Consider the following 21,521-nt stretch of genomic DNA (forward strand, 5'->3'; position numbering starts at 1 on the left):
TTTGGTTTGATACAATACAGGACACAACTTACTCAAGGAAATTTAGGTGAGCATCTGCAAAAAAGATCTTGTTGTTGGTGTAGTCGATGGTCAGGGCATGAGGCCACACTAGCTTGGTAGTGATGATAGCTGATGTGTTGGTTCCATCCATGCCAGCCCTGCCAATGAAAGCCGCCCGCCCCCAGTCTGTCCAGTATAGCCATCTGACCAGGAATGGGAAAGGGAATGTTTACACACATAAAAATAGCAGATGTTCAACTAAACAAGTAATATGTAAAAATATCTACTGTTATTTTTAAACGTACCCATATTTAGGGTTAACAGCGATAGCCCGAGGACTGGCAAAGCAGTATGTAGAGTTGGCATCAACACAACCTTTCAGGAGTTTTTTCCGGTAACGTCCATCAAGTTCAGAGACATGAATGGCTCCCATAGTCCCATCTGCCCAGTACAGCTTTCTGCAAGTAAATATCCACCCATAGATTAACCCTGCCCAGTTGTGTTTAGAATATACTGCAAGTAAATAAATGATTCTCATTAACTTACCGGCCCACCCAGTCCACAGCTAGGCCTTCTGCTCCATCCAGGTCATTCTGCAATATGACCTCCCTTCCTGTCCCGTCTAAATACATCCTCTCAATGTGCAATGTCCCAACATCCACCCAGTATAAACGTTTCTCAGTGGTATCAAAGTCTAGAGCTATAACGTTTGACAGGTCCTGCAGCACCACCGTCAAGGACGATCCATCAACGGTCAGGTTTCGGATGTAGTAACGGTTGCTGTAGAGGAGGTACGGTGCGATTCCGCTATTCTGACGGCAGGTGCGTCCATCAGGCTCCCGCAGGTATCCCGGTGCACATTTGCAGAAGAAGGAGCCCACAGCATTCTCGCACACCTGACTGCACACTCCCGGTATTTCCTTGCACTCGTCTATATCCTCACAGGCCTTGCCATCTGGCATGAGTTTGTAGCCGTCCCTGCAGGAGCAGTAGTAACCCGTCAGTGTGTTTGTGCAGTTCTGAGCACACTGGTGAATGGCTGGGTTACTGCACTCGTTTATGCCTGTGGAGGGACAGAAAGACAACATTACCTAATTCATCCAGTACATTAGATCCATTGTAATTATGCTATTTACAAATTTAATTGTAATTGATTTATGTATCTGCTGCAATGACAATATAATCTGTATTTGCATGTGAGCGGGGCTTAAATCAGACATGTGTTAAAACTAAATAAAAGTCAATTTCAAACAAATGCTGTTCTTTTTACTTTCTATTCAGCATAGAATCCTGAAAAACATGTATCATTGTTAAAATATTAAGGGGTGGTGTTTTTTACAGAGTTGGATTCACATGCTAAACATGGCCAAAGTTTCAAAAAATGAGTTGGACGTATGACGGAGTATTTCTGTGCCAAAAATACTCCTTCCGGTTTCTCACAAGTTTCTGAAAGTTTTTTTCAAGTATGGCCCTGTATGTTGTAAAAGAGGGTGGAAAATCCTTGAATGGACACTTCTCGCGGAAAAGCGTGCACACAAAACAACCAGAGCAGTAGCGAGAGCAAGCCCATCATTCGGTTAAAGCAAGTCAAGAAGGATTTTTCAAAAATGTCACTAAAGAAGTGTGTTTTTGGTTGTGAGGGAAAGATAACCTAGTTCAGCTTCTCAAAGAAGCCTGTGTTTAGGGAACAGTGGAAGCAGTTTGTTTTTCAAGTGTGTTCCTGGCATTTTCGGTGACAAATGTTTTATAAACAAGGCCCATTGGATTTGCAGATTGTTGCATGCGGTGAGTAAAATGCATCAAATGTCTGTGTTTTGTTGGCAAGCGGCGTGTAAGGGCATACAATGTAAACAACACAAACGTATAGTTAATCAAAAGGTATCCATGTATAATGCGATGCAGTGGTGTAACTTTGTTTTAAAAAGTGGGTGAGTGGAGAAGTCATGTTTAACGTGATAGTTTCGTATAATACAATATTGTCAGTCCTGAGATTCTTCACATAGATTCGCAATGGTCCAATGGTAGAGCTTTTGTCTAGCGAGCATATTTGAGGTTCGGTTCTGGGTTCGAAACCACCACCGTATAGTTTTTTATTTGTTTTTTTTTTCATTAAAACCAAAGGTGTTCATCAGTGATTCTACATTTACATTTAGTCATTTAGCAGACGCTTTTATCCAAAAGGACTTACAAATGAGTGCAATAGAAGCAACTAGGACAGTCAAGGGCAACAGTATGCAAGTTCTGTAACAAGTCTCAGTTAATCTAGAATAGAACACATAGGACAGTTTATATATATATATATATATATATATATATATATATATATATATATATATATATATATATATATATATATATATATATATATATATATATATATATATATATATATATATATATATATATATATATATATATATATATATATATACACATAAATATTTAATTTATATATATTTAAATAGACAAACAGAAAGTGCTATTCTTGATTGGTCAGGTGCTGCTGGAAAAGATGTGTCTTTAGATTCTGTATCAAGAGCAGGGACACATTTGTGTACATTTTATTTTTTGAGTTAACCAGAATGAATAGAGAGTCTATGATGCAATGACGTGTTGTGTGTGTTCCAGTTATTCAGACAATAATGGCTATATGTTGAGGGTTTTTTTTGAGGACAGTAAATCTATACTGCTATACAAGCTGCACATTGACTACTTTAAAGTATATCCAATTTTCATTTCTATAGTATTGTCCTTTGAGAACATATAATACAATTGTTGCTGAAATGTGAGGGGTGTACTCACTTTTGTGAGATACTGTATCTATATTAATCATGACACCTCTCAAAATCATATTTATGGCAATGTTAATGTAATTGGTCTTGGCAGACTAGATCTGCTGCTGCATTGCAATACTTGTTACTGCCAATAGATACACAGACATTCTGCTGGTAGCATGAAAGATACATAAATCCCGTAGCAGATATAGGCAGGTGGAGCTGGGGAAGGTGGAGGGTTTTCACATTTGAAACATATTGGAGTTACAGACACATCATTGCAATGCAATTTTAGATATATTCATTAACATGTTGCTTTACTCTTGTGTACCCCTTTACCCTTAATAATCAATTTTCTACTATTTAATAGAATTCATTATCCATTTTGAAGTTTCTATTTCAGGCACATCACAAAAATGAGCCTTTTCCCAAAAACAAAGTGGTGTCTTACCGCAGCCCTTCTCATCACTGCTGTCAGAGCAGTCCTTCTGCTGGTTGCAGACCTTGTGGATGTCAATACACTCCCCAGAATTGCACATGAATTGTCCAGGTGCACAGGTGGGTTCTGGGCTCCTGCACAAGCCCTCAAGTTCATCAGAGCCATCCTGACAGTCTGTATAACCATCACATACATACGTTGATGGGATACACACTCCATTCTGGCAGGAAAACTCCCGACTGGAGCAGGTGCCATACACGCAGCCGATCTCATCACTGCCATCCCCACAGTCATTCACACGGTCACAGCTGAGGAGGAGTTTTACACACACAGTATATATTTTATAAATATTTTGAATATCATCTGATTTCATTTGCATTGTTGGTACTGCTGGAGAGGAAGAACTCACTGGAAGGGCAACAGAATGCAGCGACCATTGGCGCAAGCAAACTCGTTCATGTGGCATGTGCGGTTGGGGCAGTTGTGCAACTCATCTGCAGCATCTGCACAGTCCTTCTCTCCGTCGCACACATAACTCCATGGTATACAACGCGGAGAGCCTGGGTACCATTTGGGGCATGTGAAATCGCTGGGGTTGCATGTCCTTGATCCTGAAACACAAAATACAAACCAGACTAGCAAAGTAATACATGCATTGACTTGCTGGTTTCTACCATCTTGAAAATTAATTACAGGACTCACCGCACTGCAGTTCCTCGGCCTCATCACTATTGTCTCCACAGTCGTTGTTGCCATCACATACCCACATTTCCAGAATGCAGTTTCCATTCGAACAGCTGAACTGCTGAGGGTTACAAGTATAAACCTGATTCTCTGTGGAAAGAGAGAAAGAAAGTATTAGTTAGTGATTCCAGTATTAGTGATTTGCACACAGGAGGGGGACTCGACATGTACCGCAGGTGGGTGGCTCATCTGTGCCGTCCAAACAATCTGGGATGTGATCACACACCCATGCCTGGGGAATACACTTCCCGTTATCACATCGGAACTCGTCTGCAGAGCAGGTCCGGCCAGCTGTTGACCACAAGCAGTACAGGACATTTTTTTTTCACATTAAAGGGACATTTCATTCATAAAGCATAAAACAGCTAAAAGCTGAGACCCTGTAACTCACCACAGAAGAGTGGATTTTCATCACTGTTGTCCCCACAGTTGTTAAAACCATCACATAGGCTACTTGAAGAAATGCAGATGTTGGTGGTGTCACATTTTACTAAGCCAGGTGCACAGGTTCTGTCCGCTAATGAATCAAATAAATGATTGTTCTTTGTTACCAGAAATTACACACTTCACCTTTAATATCACACCAGTTAAAGAGTATTGTGTGCGTGGCTAAACATCAATGATTGTTTTAATTCAAGGGAAAAAAGGCAGAAAAATTCTATGCAAATGAGAATGATGGTGTCAATGACAGTTATTATTGTAAACTAAAACTAAATCTAAAACTATTAAAAATTATTTTCTTTCATTAAAAGGAAGATTAAATCAAATTACATAAATATTAGATGACAAGCTTAAACTTGATAAACTTAACGAACACTTGAAATGTTTCCTAATAAAATTAGTTTAGGTTGAAGTACTAAAATAACTGCTACTGAAGCATGTATCATAAAAAAATGACAAAAGCACATAACAGAATTACTAAATACTAAAACTGAAAATATAAAAATAAAAGCTAATTCATAATAATAATAGATAATATAACAGTATATAAAAAATACGGAAGCACACTTTATATTAGGTGGCCTTACCTACTATGTACCGACATTTAAATTAATAATTTAATACAATGCACTTATGGTGTACATACATGTTTTTACATTGTGCTTACATTTAAAAAAATACCTGCATGTAATTACATCTCTAATTAATTTCTGTAGTTACATTTATATTTACACTGTTGAAACTTCCCTTACACCTAACCCAACCCTTAAACTTACCCTTACCACCACACCTGTCCCTAACTTTACCCATATCCCACCTCAATATCAGCAAAAGTGTTTTGCGATACAATATGAAAGTTTGATGTAAGTACATTGTACTTAAGGCCACCTAATATAAAGTGGGACCAAAAATACTAAAATAAAACCATACTCACGGCAGTTAACTTCATCCGTGGTTCCGTTGTCTCGGCAGTCATTGAATCCATCACACACAAAGGCCGCACTGATGCAGCGTCCATTAGCACAGGTGAACTCTGTGGTAGGGTTACAGGTTGGGAAAGGACAGCCATGCTCATCACTGTTATCTCCACAGTCATTTGTGTAGTCGCACACATAGTACAGAGGCACACAGCCTCCGTTATCACAGGTGAATTCCGTAGGTGAGCAGGTGTGGAAAGCTGTAGAATGTAGAAAGCTTTTAGAATGTATAAAGAAAAGAAAATAATACAAAACTAAATTTTTTTTTTTTTTATTGATAAGGTTACTTACCACACACTCTCTCAAGCTCATCTGAGCCATCCAAGCAGTCCTTGTAGCCATCACACTTCCAGCGCTGGAACAAACAGCTTCCGTCCAGACAGGTGAATTGATCCGCATGGCACCGCTTCCCATTGTCGGGGATGCAGTCTTTCCCATCGTTGGCCAGATACCAGTTACCAGTGCTGGGACACTGACACTCTGGACCAGATGGACCTGAGAAAGTGATAAACGAGAAACGAGAAAAAAGACGGGCCCACTTTATATTAGGTGGCCTTAACTACTATGTACTTACATCAAAAAGTAAGTACAATGTACTTACTGTGTTCAAATTGTATTGCAAAACACTTTTGCTGATATTGAGGTGGGATAGAGGTAAAGTTAGGGACAGGTGTGGTGGTATGGGTAAGTTTAAGGGTAGAGTTAGGGACAGGTGTGGTGGTATGGGTAAGTTTAAGGGTAGAGTTAGGGACAGGTGTGGTGGTATGGGTAAGTTTAAGGGTAGAGTTAGGGACAGGTGTGGTGGTATGGGTAAGTTTAAGGGTAGGGTTAGGGACAGGTGTGGTGGTGTGGGTATGTTTAAGGGTAGGGTTAGGGACAGGTGTGGTGGTGTGGGTGAGTTTAAGGGTAGGGTTAGGGAGAGATGTGGTGGTGTGGGTATGTTTAAGGGTAGGGTTAGGGACAGGTGTGGTGGTATGGGTAAGTTTAAGGGTAGGGTTAGAGACAGGTGTGGTGGTATGGGTAAGTTTAAGGGTAGGGTTAGGGACAGGTGTGGTGGTGTGGGTAAGTTTAAGGGTAGAGTTAGGGACAGGTGTGGTGGTGTGGGTAAGTTTAAGGGTAGGGTTAGGGACAGGTGTGGTGGTATGGGTAAGTTTAAGGGTAGGGTTAGGGACAGGTGTGGTGGAATGGGTAAGTTTAAGGGTAGGGCTAGGGACAGGTGTGGTGGTGTGGGTGAGTTTAAGGGTAGAGTTAGGGACAGGTGTGGTGGTGTGGGTGAGTTTAATGGTAGAGTTAGGGACAGGTGTGGTGGTATGGGTGAGTTTAAGGGTAGAGTTAGGGACAGGTGTGGTGGTGTGGGTGAGTTTAAGGGTAGGGTTAGGGACAGGTATGGTGGTATGGGTAAGTTTAAGGGTAGGGTTAGGGACAGGTGTGGTGGTATGGGTAAGTTTAAGGGTAGGGTTAGGGACAGGTGTGGTGGTATGGGTAAGTTTAAGGGTAGGGTTAGGGACAGGTGTGGTGGTATGGGTAAGATTAAGGGTAGGGTTAGGGACAGGTGTGGTGGTGTGGGTAAGTTTAAGGGTAGGGTTAGGGACAGGTGTGGTGGTATGGGTAAGTTTAAGGGTAGAGTTAGGGACAGGTGTGGTGGTATGGGTAAGTTTAAGGGTAGGGTTAGGGACAGGTGTGGTGGTGTGGGTAAGTTTAAGGGTAGGGTTAGGGACAGGTGTGGTGGTATGGGTAAGTTTAAGGGTAGGGTTAGGGACAGGTGTGGTGGTATGGGTAAGTTTAAGGGTAGGGTTAGGGACAGGTGTGGTGTTGTGGGTAAGTTTAAGGGTAGGGTTAGGGACAGGTGTGGTGGTGTGGGTGAGTTTAAGGGTAGAGTTAGGGACAGGTGTGGTGGTGTGGGTGAGTTTAAGGGTAGAGTTAGGGACGGGTGTGGTGGTATGGGTGAGTTTAAGGGTAGAGTTAGGGACAGGTGTGGTGGTATGGGTGAGTTTAAGGGTAGGGTTAGGGACAGGTGTGGTGGTATGGGTAAGTTTAAGGGTAGAGTTAGGGACAGGTGTGGTGGTGTGGGTAAGTTTAAGGGTAGGGTTAGGGACAGGTGTGGTGGTGTGGGTAAGTTTAAGGGTAGGGTTAGGGACAGGTGTGGTGGTATGGGTAAGTTTAAGGGTAGGGTTAGGGACAGGTGTGGTGGTAAGGGTAAGTTTAAGGGTAGGGTAGGGTTAGGTGTAAGGGAAGGGTCAGCAGTGTAATTACAAATGTAACTACAGAAATTAATTACAGATGTAATTACATACAGGTATTTTTAAAAATGTAAGTACAATGTAAAAACATGTATGTACACCATAAGTGCAATGTATCAAATTATTAATTAAAATGTTTGTACATAGTAGTTAAGGCCACCTAATATAAAGTGGGTCCAAAAAGACAATTAAACATACACACTAGAATTTGTATACATTTGGGTCCAAAAGTCTGAGAGCACATAAGGTTCCATGTTGCATACATATATGTATCTTCATTTTATATATATATATATATATATATATATATATATATATATATATATATATATATATATATATATATATATATATATATATATATATATATATATATATATATATATATATATATATATATATATATATATATATATATATATATATATATATATATATATATATATATATATATATATATATATTGAAATCCTGAAATATATTTATTTTCCAGGTTTCTATTTTAAGTTCTAATTTAACTACTAATTTAATTTAAATTAATTTAAAGGTTGCAATTTAATTATCTTTTCACGCTCACTGCATGTATGTTCAACAGTTTCTTGGACGTCAAATAGGTGCCTTTCAGATCAATGTGCACTGTTTGGCTATAACATGCACACTTGGCATGAGACACCAGACTGACCTGGGACACAAACATGGCTGCATCCTCCATTGAACAGCTGGCAAGGACTTGAGCAGCTCTCCTGCCTACTGGCCGAGAAGACGTGGATGTCATTGGGTCTATATTGGAGATCAGTGGCCATTATAGTCAGGCCAGAACCGTCGTCCTTGTTGGCACGGTACACAATCCGTGTATTCCAGTCAGTCCAGTAGATATCCTGTTGGAACACTGTTACAGCAAACGGGTACTGTGTCTGACTAAGAATGACCTCCCTGTTTTCTCCAGTCAAAGAGGCACGCTCAATCTTATCCCTGTTAGTGAGAAAGTGAAACAGTTTTATCAGTTGAAAGTTTCTTGTCTGTCTGCACAAAAAATGCTGTAAAATGATTAGTAGGTTAGTATAAACTCACAGTGTTGAATCAGCCCAGTACAGCAGTCGTTCCTCATAATCCAAAGACAGAGCATTAGGCTGAGAAAGACTTGTGTTTACGATAGGGAAGCGGAAGTTTCCACCAAGTGTGGCTCGTTCAATTTTAGCAGGGGATCCCCAGTCAGTCCAGTACAGGTATCTGCGTGAGCAAAATCAGTTTTGTTTTGTTTACATTGTTTTCAATTTTTTTAACTAATCTGCCTGGAACTATCTGAACCAGTGTCTTTTAACCATGGGCTTTCACACATGGGGGTATATGGAATAGTGTGGAATTATACAACGTTTGCATTTAAAATCAACAAACGACCAATTACATACTGAACTCATTAAATATTCATAAATATTCATGGGTTGTTTTTAATTTCAGCATTTAAGGGCAAAATCTAAATCATCAAAGTCATGGAAAACACAACATATGAAGTGAAAAATGTATTATTCCTGCAGTTATAGTCCAAAATGTCTATTCAGGACAAGCTGGATCATACAGTCAGGAATATTTAAACCAAATGAACGTGCAAGAGTGAGACGAGGCATTATAAAATTACAAATACAAGTAAAACTGCTAACAAAGTTTACAAATGTACAGTGTGAAACCATGAAAACTGAATACCAGGATTAAAGGCCAAAGTGTACTTCAGTGCACAGTGCATGTGACGTAAATTTCATCATCAGCCATGCTTACTGTACATACACAGCCAGATACTCTCTATGCTCAAATTGTACATGCGTCTTGAATTGTTTTACACGCATCAGTTTGTGCAGAAGGTGCAATACCGCAGAAGTGTTGTTTCACAGTTGAAAAATAATGGAATGCGATGTAACAACAATAAACTGGAAATGGCAACAACAATAGATTCACCGTTCCTTGCTGGTGGAATGATCTTCCCACCGACAACATTCAAAAGACAGCTGAAAACTCATCTCTTCCGTAAGCACTTAATCTCATCTTAAATTTATATTATTATTATATTATATTATTTTTTTTTTATCTAATTTCCTCTTTTCCCTCCCTATTCTAGCTTGTACTACTCTGGGTAATGTCCAAAACTTAGTATTTCAGGCCTCTTCATGACGGATCGCTTCCTGTATTCCTCAGTTGTAAGTCTGCTAAATGAATAAATGTAAATGTAAATGTGATGACAAGAGCATGTGAGACGCGATTAAGACCAAAAACTCCAGTTTAAACAAGTACAAATACATTGATCATACCTTCTGAAGAGAAGTAGCGTAGACACTGGACAGGGATGAAACTTTGGTTTTACACATATGCTAAGGATTTGTGTCAAAACTAAAGTATATGTTGGGTTTAGTCCCTAACCCACCCTGGACTGAAAGACTGAAAAAATGTGAAACATGGAAAAAGATAACCCAGGGTTTAGATGATGATTTTAAATGTGAAGTGCCCTAACAAGTTTTTACCCATAGCAGGGATCCACTACGATAGCTCTGGGGCGGTCGCCATGTGCGATGAAGGAGCGGTTTTGGCCATCTATTCCCATAGACTGCACACTCCGATTGTAATAATCTGTGAAATAAAGACGCTTGTGGATCCAATCGTAGGCCAGACCTTCAGGATCATCCAGATCTAACAGAAGAAAAGAACGCAGAGAACTCATTAACATTGTTATTGGCTGGTTTCTGCTTATTCATTCAGAGAATGTTAAAGCATCAGACCGTACCGCTGGCTATGGTGATCGGTGGACTAGTAATGCTGGTGATTGTGATATATCCTATTTTACTCCTGCCTAAACCCACATACTGTGTGAAGAACACTCTCTTGTCTTGGAAGTCAAACTCTGTGGCAAAAACGCCGTAGCCCAGGTAAAAGGTGGGAAATGGTGTGCTGTGGTCCTCTGGGTCCAGCCTCATGCTGTTCACGGTGTAATCTGTGGTGAAGATCAGGTACTCATCCAGGCCGAAGCCACACGAGACTCCATTGCTGAGCAAAGAGCCATGGGCACAGCCGCATTTGGGCTGCTGCTGCTCAGGAATTGCAAAACAAAACTGTTGGCAACGCCCATTGTCCTCATGGCATGGGTTGAAGCCCACCAGGTTGGCAGAAGTGGGCTGAACATGCGAATCAAACACTCCAACATCTGTCAGATCATCAATGCCATCTCGGATCACCTCAGGTGTGTCTGTATTCCCAGGATGCTTGCTAGCCTGGAAGAGTTTGCCCAGTTTGCGATCCACCCACAGCATGTACTCGCCAAAGATGGCGACACTGTATGGCGCAGGGTAGCGACTACCGTAGCGTACAATCTGCCGCTGAGAACCATCAGGTGCCATTCGAGATATCATATCCAGAGTATCATCAACCCAGTACAGGAAGTCATTGGTGTAGTCAATCGTAAGCCCTCGGGGGGATGACAGGCTCTCAGAAGCAAGAACTGTCCGATTGGTACCATCTAAAAGCGCACTCTCGATCTTAGGTGACTGGCCAGCATCAGTCCAGAAGAGGAGACGTAATTTGGGGCTGACGGCAAGATCTAGGGGACGATCCACTGAACTCTTCAGCAGGATCAGTTGAACGCTTGTGTTCAGACGTAACACCTCAAGGTATGTCTGAGAGGTGAATGCATTAGTGAAGTACAAGTTTCCTGACATAAAAAAAACAAGGATTAGCCCGATATATACAAACACATAAAGCCATTTTCGCAGTATACATGGTGTCACCTCATTTTCACAGTAATTTACCTGCAATCCAATCTACCGCCAAACCCTGAATCCTTCCAGTCCCCAACTGGCTGATGACAGTAGAATAGCGTGAGCCATCTGTCTTGGTCCTGTAAATGCCTCTGTAGGATGAGTAGGTGCTGTTATCAATCCAGTACAGGAATCCAGAGGCGATGTGCATGTCCAGCTTGTCAATAATTGAGTAAACAGTACCTACAGAATAAAAGCGCATTATATTTTGTAGTACACAACACTACATCATTGGACTAACCTACGGTGTAATTTGTATCAATATTTATTATTTATATTTAAATATTAATTATTATACATTATTTATTAAATTTGTTTTATATTTTTGTTTAAGTAAGTTTTAACAGTAAGAAATAAATACCAAATCTGTGAATAGTTTTATAAAAACAAAACGCTTGGTGTATCTTGTAGAAAAATCTATTACATTTATTAAAAATATTATTATTATTATTTATTTATATCTAAGTATTATATTTAATTTATTCTATTTTATTTATTGTTAGTGATACAACATTATAGCATATATATATAAAAAATAAAAATTTGTATGTATTTCTATTTCAATATTATTATTTGTAGTAATACTATTATTTTTATTTATCATTATTTACACAAAAAACATTTATATTATATTATATTATATTCAGACTTTCTTAAGTGTCTAATGTTTTTTTTTTTTTTTTTTTTTTTTTTTTAAAGAATAGATATTACTATTAACATTGCCATTAACCATTAAGTTATGTTATCAGGATTTTTTTTTACTTCCTCTCTAACGAGAATCAAACTGTTAGCATACTGTAACCAATACTCACTTGCACCTACAGGAACCATGGCCTCAGAGTGGTCAGAACTGTTGATATGGAATCCTCTAATGAATTTGGAAGAGGACACTATAGCATAAGAGTCATACTGCTCGCAGTGAGACCCGTCCTGAGATGGGATAAAACCTGTGGTGCAGGCGCACGTCTTCTGTCCATCAGGTTTAGGCAGACACAGGTGGGGACAGCCTCCGTTGTTTGTACTGCAAGCATTGGTTGTGCCAGCAGAGTCTGGATTTAATAGATTGATGGTGAACAGAATATAATGAATGATAATATGGCGTACCACAATATGGCTGGTCTTATACTGTGCCTGATAAAATGTATTATTAAATGCATTATCTTGTTTCTGAAAAGACTACTTGTTTTGTCATTGGTCAATACTGGCAATCCATGGCAACATACAAAATAGAAATATTGCTACTTTCAATTATCTTTTATCACTCCGGGGTTGCTCTAACAAAAGTAAGAAGAGATCATCTTCTTGTTTCCTTATCCTTTACTTGAAATAAAGAGAAAATTGCATTGCTTCACTCACTGTCTCTGGCGTGCACTTTCAGTGCCCGGACCCCTGCCATGCGGCTCCTCATCACCACCATGTCTGCGCCTGTGTTCTTGTCCACTCTCTCAATGACCTCATAGTCAAGGTCAGTGTAGTAGAGGTAGTTTTGGTAGACAGTGATGCCCCAAGGATGAGACAGGCCACTAACGACAGTCACCCTGCTCGCACCATCCATGGTTCCACACTCAATCTGCCGATCACAGAGAAATACCAAAACCAGAAATATAGTGCAAGTGCTTAATTCATTATTTCTACATGTGGATTTATGAGCAAGTGATGTCTCACCATTCCAGTTTGAGGGACACCCCAGTAGATCTTCCTGGCCACTATGTCTGCAGCGATGAACTCAACATTTCCTAGGTTACCAGTGTAGAGGTTTCTGAGGTTCCCACCATCCATGTCTGCACTTGCCACCTTCGGTGGAACTCCACTGTCTGAACCTCTGTCTGTCCAGAACAGTGTCCTGCATGGGTGAGAGGATGATGACAGTACATTAAAGGGTTAGTTCACCCAAAAATGAAAATTCTGTCATTAATTACTCACCCTCATGTCGTTCGACACCCGTAAGACCTCCGTTCATATTCGGAACACAAATGAAGATATTTTAGTGTAAAGCTGATGGCTGAGAAAGGCTTCAGATAGGCCTCCATTGGCATTCAGTACATTAATACTCCCAAGACCCATAAAAGGCACTTAAAACGTCGTTACAAAGTCCATCTCACCACAGTGACTCTACAATAATTTTACGATGCGACGACAATAGTTTTTGTGCGAAAAAATAAAATAAAAATAACACCTTTATCCAACTTGTTCTTGTCTTCCGTGTGTGCCTCCACGACGCATGCACGAGAATATGACGCAGATCCGGCGTTCGGACACATGACCCAGAAGAGATTTGTTTACAAGCAGAGGAAGACGCGCGTATCTAAGCTGTTGAATTCTACATTGATCGTGCTTTAGGTCTCGGCGTAGTTCTCAAAATGGGGCTTAAGTGTGCATTTCATGGATTCCCGAACCTCGGATCTACGTCATATTCTCGCGCATGCGTCATCGAGGCACACATGGAAGGCAATAACAAGTTGGATAAAGGTGTTATTTAGATTTTTTTTTGCGCACAAAAACTATTGTCGTCGCATCGTAAAATTATTGTAGAGCCACTGTGATGAGATGGACTTTGTAACGACGTTTTAAATGCCTTTTATGGGTCTTGGGAGTGTGAATGTACTGAATGCCAATGGAGACCTATCTGAAGCCTTTCTCAGCATCAGATTTACACTAAAATATCTTCATTTGTGTCTGAATATGAACAGGTCTGACGGGTGTCCAACCACATGAGGGTCAGTCATTAATGACAGAATTTACATTTTTGGGTGAACTAACCCTTTAATAACTAACGAATAAGTACTGGAACAATGTGTACTAGTCACAAAAAACTGTTTACCCTCTGGCTGGGTCAAGAGCTATTCCTATTGGCTCTCCAGCGCCTTCTGGTTTCCCTGTGTTTGTGATGATAGTCTTCCTGTAATGTTGAGATCCATCAACCCGGATGACCTTTTGGGGGGAGAAGGGCAAAAATAAAAACAATAATACATAAAATAATGAAACTATATATTACAAATTAATTCAATACATTTATATTTATGATATAATATAGTAATGTGTGTTACTGATCCTAAGAAATGATGATGCTCACCTCAATGGCCTTAACGGAGGGATTAGTATAGTACATGATTCGTGTTATCCAATCAAAAGCAAGACCGGAGGGGGAGCCAATGATAGCAGCTGGTGCAAACTGAGTTCGATTGGCTCCATCTGTCTTGCTTCTATAAATTGAGCCCTGGGGGGAAAATTCAGCCTTAGTTTCATGATAAACACTACTATTTGTTTCCTTTTTTACTTTCTTATTTGTTTTTTATAAATGTTCCTTTTCATTATTTTCTGTTAATATTTCAGTATTATTTTGTAGCACTAATTTGACTGTAAAATATTGTTTAATAGTTCAAATTAGTGTCAATTTATGAGTAAGAAGTTAATTCCAAAACAATGTTCTAAGAAATTGACTGATTTACTGACAGTGCCTTGCACCCAGTAGACAAACTGCTCTTGGTCATCAAAATCAATATCTCTGCCCTGTGTGATGCCTGAAATTGGTGCCATGGCATTGTTGGACGTGTCATTGGGGTTGAGAGGGATTCCCATAATCACTGTATCTCTGACCACCATCAAGAATGGTGTGTCATCTATGAAAAAATAAATATTATAGCATAATTAAGTCAAGTAAAAGGGCCATAAGACCTCAAGAACTCAACTGGCACACAGTAATTTTGTCAAGACTCTGACCTTTAGTACAAGTACGACCATCGCTGGCAAGAGCCCAGCCAGACTGGCAGCCACACGTGTAGTATCGGGGTCTTAGGGTCGATAGCAGACACAGCTGACTGCATGGATGGTTCTCACAGGGGTTAAGTGCTGTATGGGAGCCAACAGACTATGTTAGTCAAGTGAAGAAATAAGTCCTTTCATTAATAACCTGCATGAAAACCTAACCTAAAGGCTGCTTGACAGGGTGATCCATGACGATACCCATGCACTGGTACACACTGGTCAGAAGGGTGGTGATGTTTCCTCCATGAAATTTGTTAGTCCTCATGATTTGACTTGTGTAGCGGTCACTCCAGTAGATGTTGTCTTCGAAGATGGTTATGCCATGTGGTTGCTGAAGAACCTGCAGTGAGTGAAAATGACACCAGCTAAACTCAGACTGTGCCCTTATACTTCATGTAAAATATAGATGGATTTTAACCAGGGACTTTTACTCTTACCATGTCACTCGCAAAGACTTGATGCCTGTTTTTGCCATCGTAGTCACAGTAGTCAATATATTTCAGGTAGGCGTCAACGAAGTATAGCCTTCTAGTTGTGTAATCCAGGGTAAGCCCATTGGGCCAGTATACCTTGCTAGTCACAATAGCTCTTCTTCCAAATCCATCCATACTAGCCTGTTCTATGCGAGGGTTCTGACCCCAGTCTGACCAGAACATTAGATTGGTACTGAGAAATAAAAACAGAAGGAATTATGATTTTATGAAACAAGACTCCACCTTAAGTGATCTTAAAAGGACAGTTTACCCACAAATTAAAATTCTGTCATCATTTATTCACCCTCATGTCATTTCAAACCCATAAGACTTTTTGTTCCTCTTCAAAACACAAATTAATATTTTTTAATGAAACCTGAGAGATTTCTGTCCCTCTATTGAAAGTTCATTCCACCCCATTGATGCTTTAAAAAGTAGATAACGAATTCGGAAAAAGTTATCCATATGAAGTAGTTTAAATGAAGAGACACAATCACTTTTATAATAAGATTTCATTTAGGCTTGTATTCACATATAAACACTGGTTAACACACATACATAGAGCATATTAAAATATGGTTAATGGAATTTCAAATGTGACACAAGAGAAGCAATGAGGGTTGTTCTCCTGCATCAAGCAAATACATTTGAGCTTCTGTTTACCATACTGTATGCCAGAGGTATTCAAATGGTGCTTGGTTCCATCCATAATTGCGCATTTTACAAAGCGCCAAATTAAGAGCTGCAGATGATGCCACTATTTTAACAACAGTAGCAGAAACACAGTGAGCAGAAAAATATATTTTTGCTAATACGCTGCAGAAAACGAGAACAGCAAACACAATTATTTGTATCTGTCATACAGATGACTCAAATCAGGTTTGTGAAAAGTTAACGTGTAAAGCCTTTAGATATCATATTAAGAGCATTTGATAATAAGCAATGTTATAATTTGGAGATGGCAAGGGAAGACAAAAAAAGAAAAAAAGTTTTTTATTATTAGATTATGTATGTTGTTTGTTTATTACTTTGTGCAAAATATAAAAATGGCCTAGGGCTGTGCGATATTGAAGAAAAATGCGATATGCAATATCTTGTTAAATAATGCAATATTCGATACGATATTGCTTTAAGTGTGTAAAATCTATTTCAATTATATTAAAAAAAATATTTAAAAACTGAGAATGATACCATTTATGTGTTGCACATTCTTTCTGGGAAAAGAAAGCATCGCTACAGCTTCTGAAAGTGACCAGCAGTGTTTTAGCAAAAAATTAATGTCACAAATCTGACAATATAATTTGAACATCAATGTAAACAAACAAAAAATGTAATGCCAATATTTAAATACCAAAAACTCTTTGCTTGACTTGGTAATATATAGTTATAGTTTAATAACTCTTTTTAACATCAAGCAAGTCACATGCGTAACAGTCGTGTGGCCAGTCTATTCTCTGCTATATGCGTCGACCTAAAACGTACACTTTTCACAATGTTGAAGCAGCCTATTAAAATCATTCAGATATTGCGTACCGTTGCAAAATGCATATCGCGATAGATACATTTGCGATATTTCGATATATTGTGCAGCCCTAAAATGGTCTATACTTTTCTCAAGAGGTAAACCCTAGGGGAAGGAAATATAGAGACCGGACCTCTTGGAGCTCTAATTTAATACCCCCCGTAGACCATTTCTATTTAAAAAAATGAACAAAAGTCTTATGGAATGACATGGTGAGCAAATGATGACAGAATTTTCATTTTTGGGTGAACTCAAAATTTCAAGAGTCTCTCAAAATTAATTAAGACAAAAACTAGAAACAAATCAGTAAGTATGTCTAATATGCATACTGGTCGCGGGGGTCTAGAGCCAGTCCACGAGGGCTGGTGACATTTTTGCTAATCAAAATCTTCCGGAAGCGGCCATCCAGAGTGGCTACTTCAATGTTCTCCATGACGTAGTCGGTCCAGTAAATGTTTCTTCCAACCCAATCCACTGCTATACTCTCAGGAACCATCAGGCCTGATGAGAACACCTAACATATCGGCATTACCAAATGAATTAATCCCAAACTGTAGTTGATGAACATAGAAGTAACATATCCATAAAATGAAATTCATAAGCCCTACAAGACAACTAGAGCAATCTTTATTTCTTCTTATTACTTACCTGTTTTTTGTCTGTGCCATTCTGAAATGAACTATAGATCATTTTCTCAGATGAATCACCCCAGTAGACTCTTTTGTCGACATTATCAAAGTCTACAGCAACGATGCTCACGCCGCTTACTACGGGATTGACAAGGGGTGGCCTGAAGTAGATGCGGTTGGCGACGATTTGACTGCGCCTGGCCACCAGAAGTAAGGCATCACCTGGGGCTGGAGCAGATTACACATTTCCCACAGATTTTCCTCACAGTTTTGCTATCCTTATACTACTTTACAGTAAAATGTTTGAGGATTTTGTGTTAGTTGGAGCAGTGTCACTAGCCTTAAAAACCATTGAGTTCTTGGCCATTTGACTGGAAATTCAATTTAGCAACATGTTGTACTTCATAAAGTCTTAGTTCCATCATGTTCCATCGATGTGTAAATGATCAAGATGTTACTTACAGATGGCTTTGCATGTACGGCCATCTGGCTCGAGCTGGTAGCCGTCTTGGCAGTAGCATCGGAAGGAGCCACGCTCATTGAAGCAGGTTTGACTGCAGAATCCAGGGATCAGACACTCATTTATGTCATCACAGGTCTTTGAGTCGTTCAGCAGCTGGAATCCTGGGTCACAGGTACACTGGGCTCCAAATGGACCCTGAATACAACCATGACTGCAGCCCCCGTTATTCACCAGACAATCATCTTCATCTAATAAGACAAATAATGAGAAGGAAAGAGACAGAAAAACAGTCTGAGCAGTTCATCAGCAACATTTTGCAACATGTAACACCTGTTTTAATCGAGCATCAGCAGGACTCACTGCAGAGGGGAGACTCGTCAGCTCCATTGGGGCAGTCTCTTTGGCCATCACACACCTGAGCCTCTGTGATGCACACCTGGTCTGTGGGACACAACCACTGACCTGATGGGCAACTGAATGGTGGAGTGGGACAGTTTGTTTCATCGCTCATATCTCTACAATCATTATCCCCATCACAAACCCAGCTCTGAGGCACACAATTTCCATTAGCACACTGGAACTGTCCAGAATTGCAGGTACGGGGCGGGCAGCCATTGTGCTCATCAGAGCCGTCCTCACAGTCTGGATGGCCATCACATTCCCACATTTTTGGAATGCAAAATCCGTCGACCTGGCACTGAAACTCATTGTCATGGCACAGACCTGGCCCACGTGTGGCTGCACATAAAAGACCAGCTATTAGTCATCACTAGCATTATTTTATTAACACTAATTGCTAGATACACATTTAGTAGCTTATATCCATATAAAGATGATGATGATGTATATGGAACAATCCCATGTTTCTGTTATGAAAACTATTAGATATGTTAGATAAATTATTTTCATTCTTTTTTAATTATTTTTATATATTTTATATCTCAGAAATGTTATATAATCTTTCATATCATTATATTTTATTTTATATAATGTAAAATTTGTACACCTTGTGGAAAATGAATAGAGATTAAAATACTAAGGATGACAATAAATAATTATGAAAGAATTGCAAGCCCTGTTATGTTGAGCCTTATATCAACAACATTAAATATGTAAAGACTGATTCACTTCCAAGAACATCAATCTAATGTTTTTTTCACAGACATGGAGTCACAGTTAAAGGAACTGTATGTAAGAAATGTATTTCAATGAATCATAAAATGGCCCTGATATGTCACTAGACATTAAGAAATCATGTTAATTTCAAATACTTATATCACTGACAACAGTTGTCCGGCCAGGATATTGTCATTTAAAAGTGAAGTTGCAGCCCTCAACTGATGTTGATGTTGACATGTTGTGTTTTGGCCTGAAGCCCCACCCTACACCTGTCTACCAATCACGAAGTCAGTAGTGTTTCGGCATCCGGGTTGCCAGCTCTGCTCTAGTTACCACAGCTGCAGCTACAAACCTTTTGGATAAAAAACGTATAGGGAGGGGAGAGGGGATACACCGCTCTACAGTAATTTGAAAGTGATTGCAGTACCAGTTTTGGCCACAATCCTACATACAGTTCCTTTAACTGTAAAAAAATTCTTCAAATTATCACATTTATGTCACATGATCCCCTAAAACCAAGCTGAAAGAGGACTTCTAAACACATTTAACTTACGACAGCCGCTCTCATCTGAGTGGTCCCTGCAGTCATAAACCCCATCACAACGGTAGCTCTGACTCACACACTGATCTCCACTGGCACATGCAAACTCATACGTTGCACAGGAGTACACTACCCAAAACACACAACATTCGTCATCCATGTTAATGTAAAGTCACAATGAAACAGAACTAGTAACAGATCTTTTATTTTCGTATTGTGATGTACATCCGAGTGTAACAGATTATCAACAAAGAAATAATGTAGGGTGGAGACTTGTTCAATGCATTGATTGGATTTTGAGATACGGTTGTTGCTCTAAAAGGGTACAAGCTTGCAGGAGCGGGGTTTAAGTGGATTAAATGATTGGAGAAATCCTTCACACGTCACCAGTTTTTTCAACGGAAGGTCTAGTTATGACTTTTCATTACATTACAAGGTGAAAAACTTTTTTTTTAAATGAAACATTCTCACAGATTAATTGTTCACAATAACATTTACAGCATTATTTTAGAAAATCTATTGTCCATTTCATGCTGACTTTAAGTGCACCCTTTGAGTGTAAACCGATACCTTAAAAATCAAATCAAATCACTGTCTTACCGCAGTCCTTCTCATCAGAGCCATCCAAACAGTCCTGGTCTCCATCACAGACATATGAGTTATATATACAGCGGTGATCTGGACACAGGAAGAAGCCAGGCTGGCAGGTGGTGATAGTGGAATCTGGAAGAGGACAGAGGAGAATGACCTGGTTATTGCCACGGTTATTGGTCATATTTGTGTACATGGGCAACACTAGGTTGGGCTTCTAGGACTTTAATCAAAATGTCTTTGCCAATAAGCATTTCTGCATATTAACTGACCTTACATCCTCCCCTGTTCAAGTATTTCCTGATCTTCCTCCAAAAACTTCAATACTCACTGCACTGTCTTTCATCAGAACCATCGCCACAGTCGTTGAAGGCATCGCACACCCATGCTTTTGGGATGCAGTTTCCATTGGTGCAAGCAAAGAGGTTGGAAGGGCAGGTGGTTGGACCACGTGTGGGGCAGTTATCCTCGTCGGTCCCATCACCACAGTCATCATGTCCATCACAGCGCCATCTAGCAGGGATGCAGTGCTTGTTCCCACAGGTGAAGGCATATGGAGAGCAGGTTGTACCTGATTAAAAACGTGAAATTAGATGTTCATAGAGATGTCTATAGGTGGTGCTCAAGCACACTCACATCTACACACCTGGATCTGTGCAGTTGGCTTCATCTGTTTTGTCGACGCAGTCGTTCACACCGTCACAGCGGTAAGAATTTGGCACGCATCGGCCCCCGTCACAGGGAAAAGCATAGTCTCCACAGTTATCATCTGGTGGGGGCTCAGAGTCATCCTTCACACAGTCTCTCTGGTTTTCCTGCAGCTTCATGCCGTAGGGACATCCGCACACACGGTTGGACGCAGGCGTAGGGAAACAGAAGTGGCTGCAGCGGCCGTTTTGAATCAGATTGCATCTGCTTTTGAATACTGTACACAGCAATGAGATTACAGTACTTGATTATCACTTACTTTGTATATGACAAACAAGTACATGGATCATTTTTTGTC

The 21,521-nt window shown here is 39.8% G+C and overlaps 1 protein-coding gene across 1 annotated transcript in view; it reads right to left on the reverse strand.

The window, feature by feature from the left end:
* The window catches only part of lrp2b (low density lipoprotein receptor-related protein 2b), a gene marked incomplete at both ends in the record, with an annotated part of 71,441 nt that overhangs the window by 26,324 nt on the left and 23,596 nt on the right, over positions 1-21,521 (reverse strand). The window contains 32 exons of the mRNA XM_079846311.1: positions 33-203; positions 306-458; positions 547-1,063; positions 3,226-3,521; positions 3,623-3,824; positions 3,916-4,047; positions 4,129-4,248; positions 4,349-4,474; positions 5,333-5,575; positions 5,667-5,870; positions 8,298-8,587; positions 8,687-8,845; positions 10,126-10,291; positions 10,386-11,306; positions 11,404-11,595; positions 12,225-12,461; positions 12,769-12,982; positions 13,078-13,255; positions 14,234-14,343; positions 14,486-14,629; positions 14,866-15,032; positions 15,133-15,261; positions 15,340-15,517; positions 15,615-15,843; positions 17,502-17,686; positions 17,821-18,029; positions 18,264-18,512; positions 18,625-19,002; positions 19,937-20,053; positions 20,525-20,647; positions 20,847-21,086; positions 21,162-21,440. Of these exons, the coding sequence (XP_079702437.1) occupies positions 33-203; positions 306-458; positions 547-1,063; positions 3,226-3,521; positions 3,623-3,824; positions 3,916-4,047; positions 4,129-4,248; positions 4,349-4,474; positions 5,333-5,575; positions 5,667-5,870; positions 8,298-8,587; positions 8,687-8,845; positions 10,126-10,291; positions 10,386-11,306; positions 11,404-11,595; positions 12,225-12,461; positions 12,769-12,982; positions 13,078-13,255; positions 14,234-14,343; positions 14,486-14,629; positions 14,866-15,032; positions 15,133-15,261; positions 15,340-15,517; positions 15,615-15,843; positions 17,502-17,686; positions 17,821-18,029; positions 18,264-18,512; positions 18,625-19,002; positions 19,937-20,053; positions 20,525-20,647; positions 20,847-21,086; positions 21,162-21,440 (7,258 nt within the window). The remainder of the gene's footprint in view (positions 1-32; positions 204-305; positions 459-546; positions 1,064-3,225; positions 3,522-3,622; positions 3,825-3,915; positions 4,048-4,128; positions 4,249-4,348; positions 4,475-5,332; positions 5,576-5,666; positions 5,871-8,297; positions 8,588-8,686; positions 8,846-10,125; positions 10,292-10,385; positions 11,307-11,403; positions 11,596-12,224; positions 12,462-12,768; positions 12,983-13,077; positions 13,256-14,233; positions 14,344-14,485; positions 14,630-14,865; positions 15,033-15,132; positions 15,262-15,339; positions 15,518-15,614; positions 15,844-17,501; positions 17,687-17,820; positions 18,030-18,263; positions 18,513-18,624; positions 19,003-19,936; positions 20,054-20,524; positions 20,648-20,846; positions 21,087-21,161; positions 21,441-21,521) is intronic.

This window comes from Gobio gobio (assembly GCF_949357685.1).
Source record: "Gobio gobio genome assembly, chromosome: 20".
NCBI lineage: Eukaryota > Metazoa > Chordata > Actinopteri > Cypriniformes > Gobionidae > Gobio > Gobio gobio.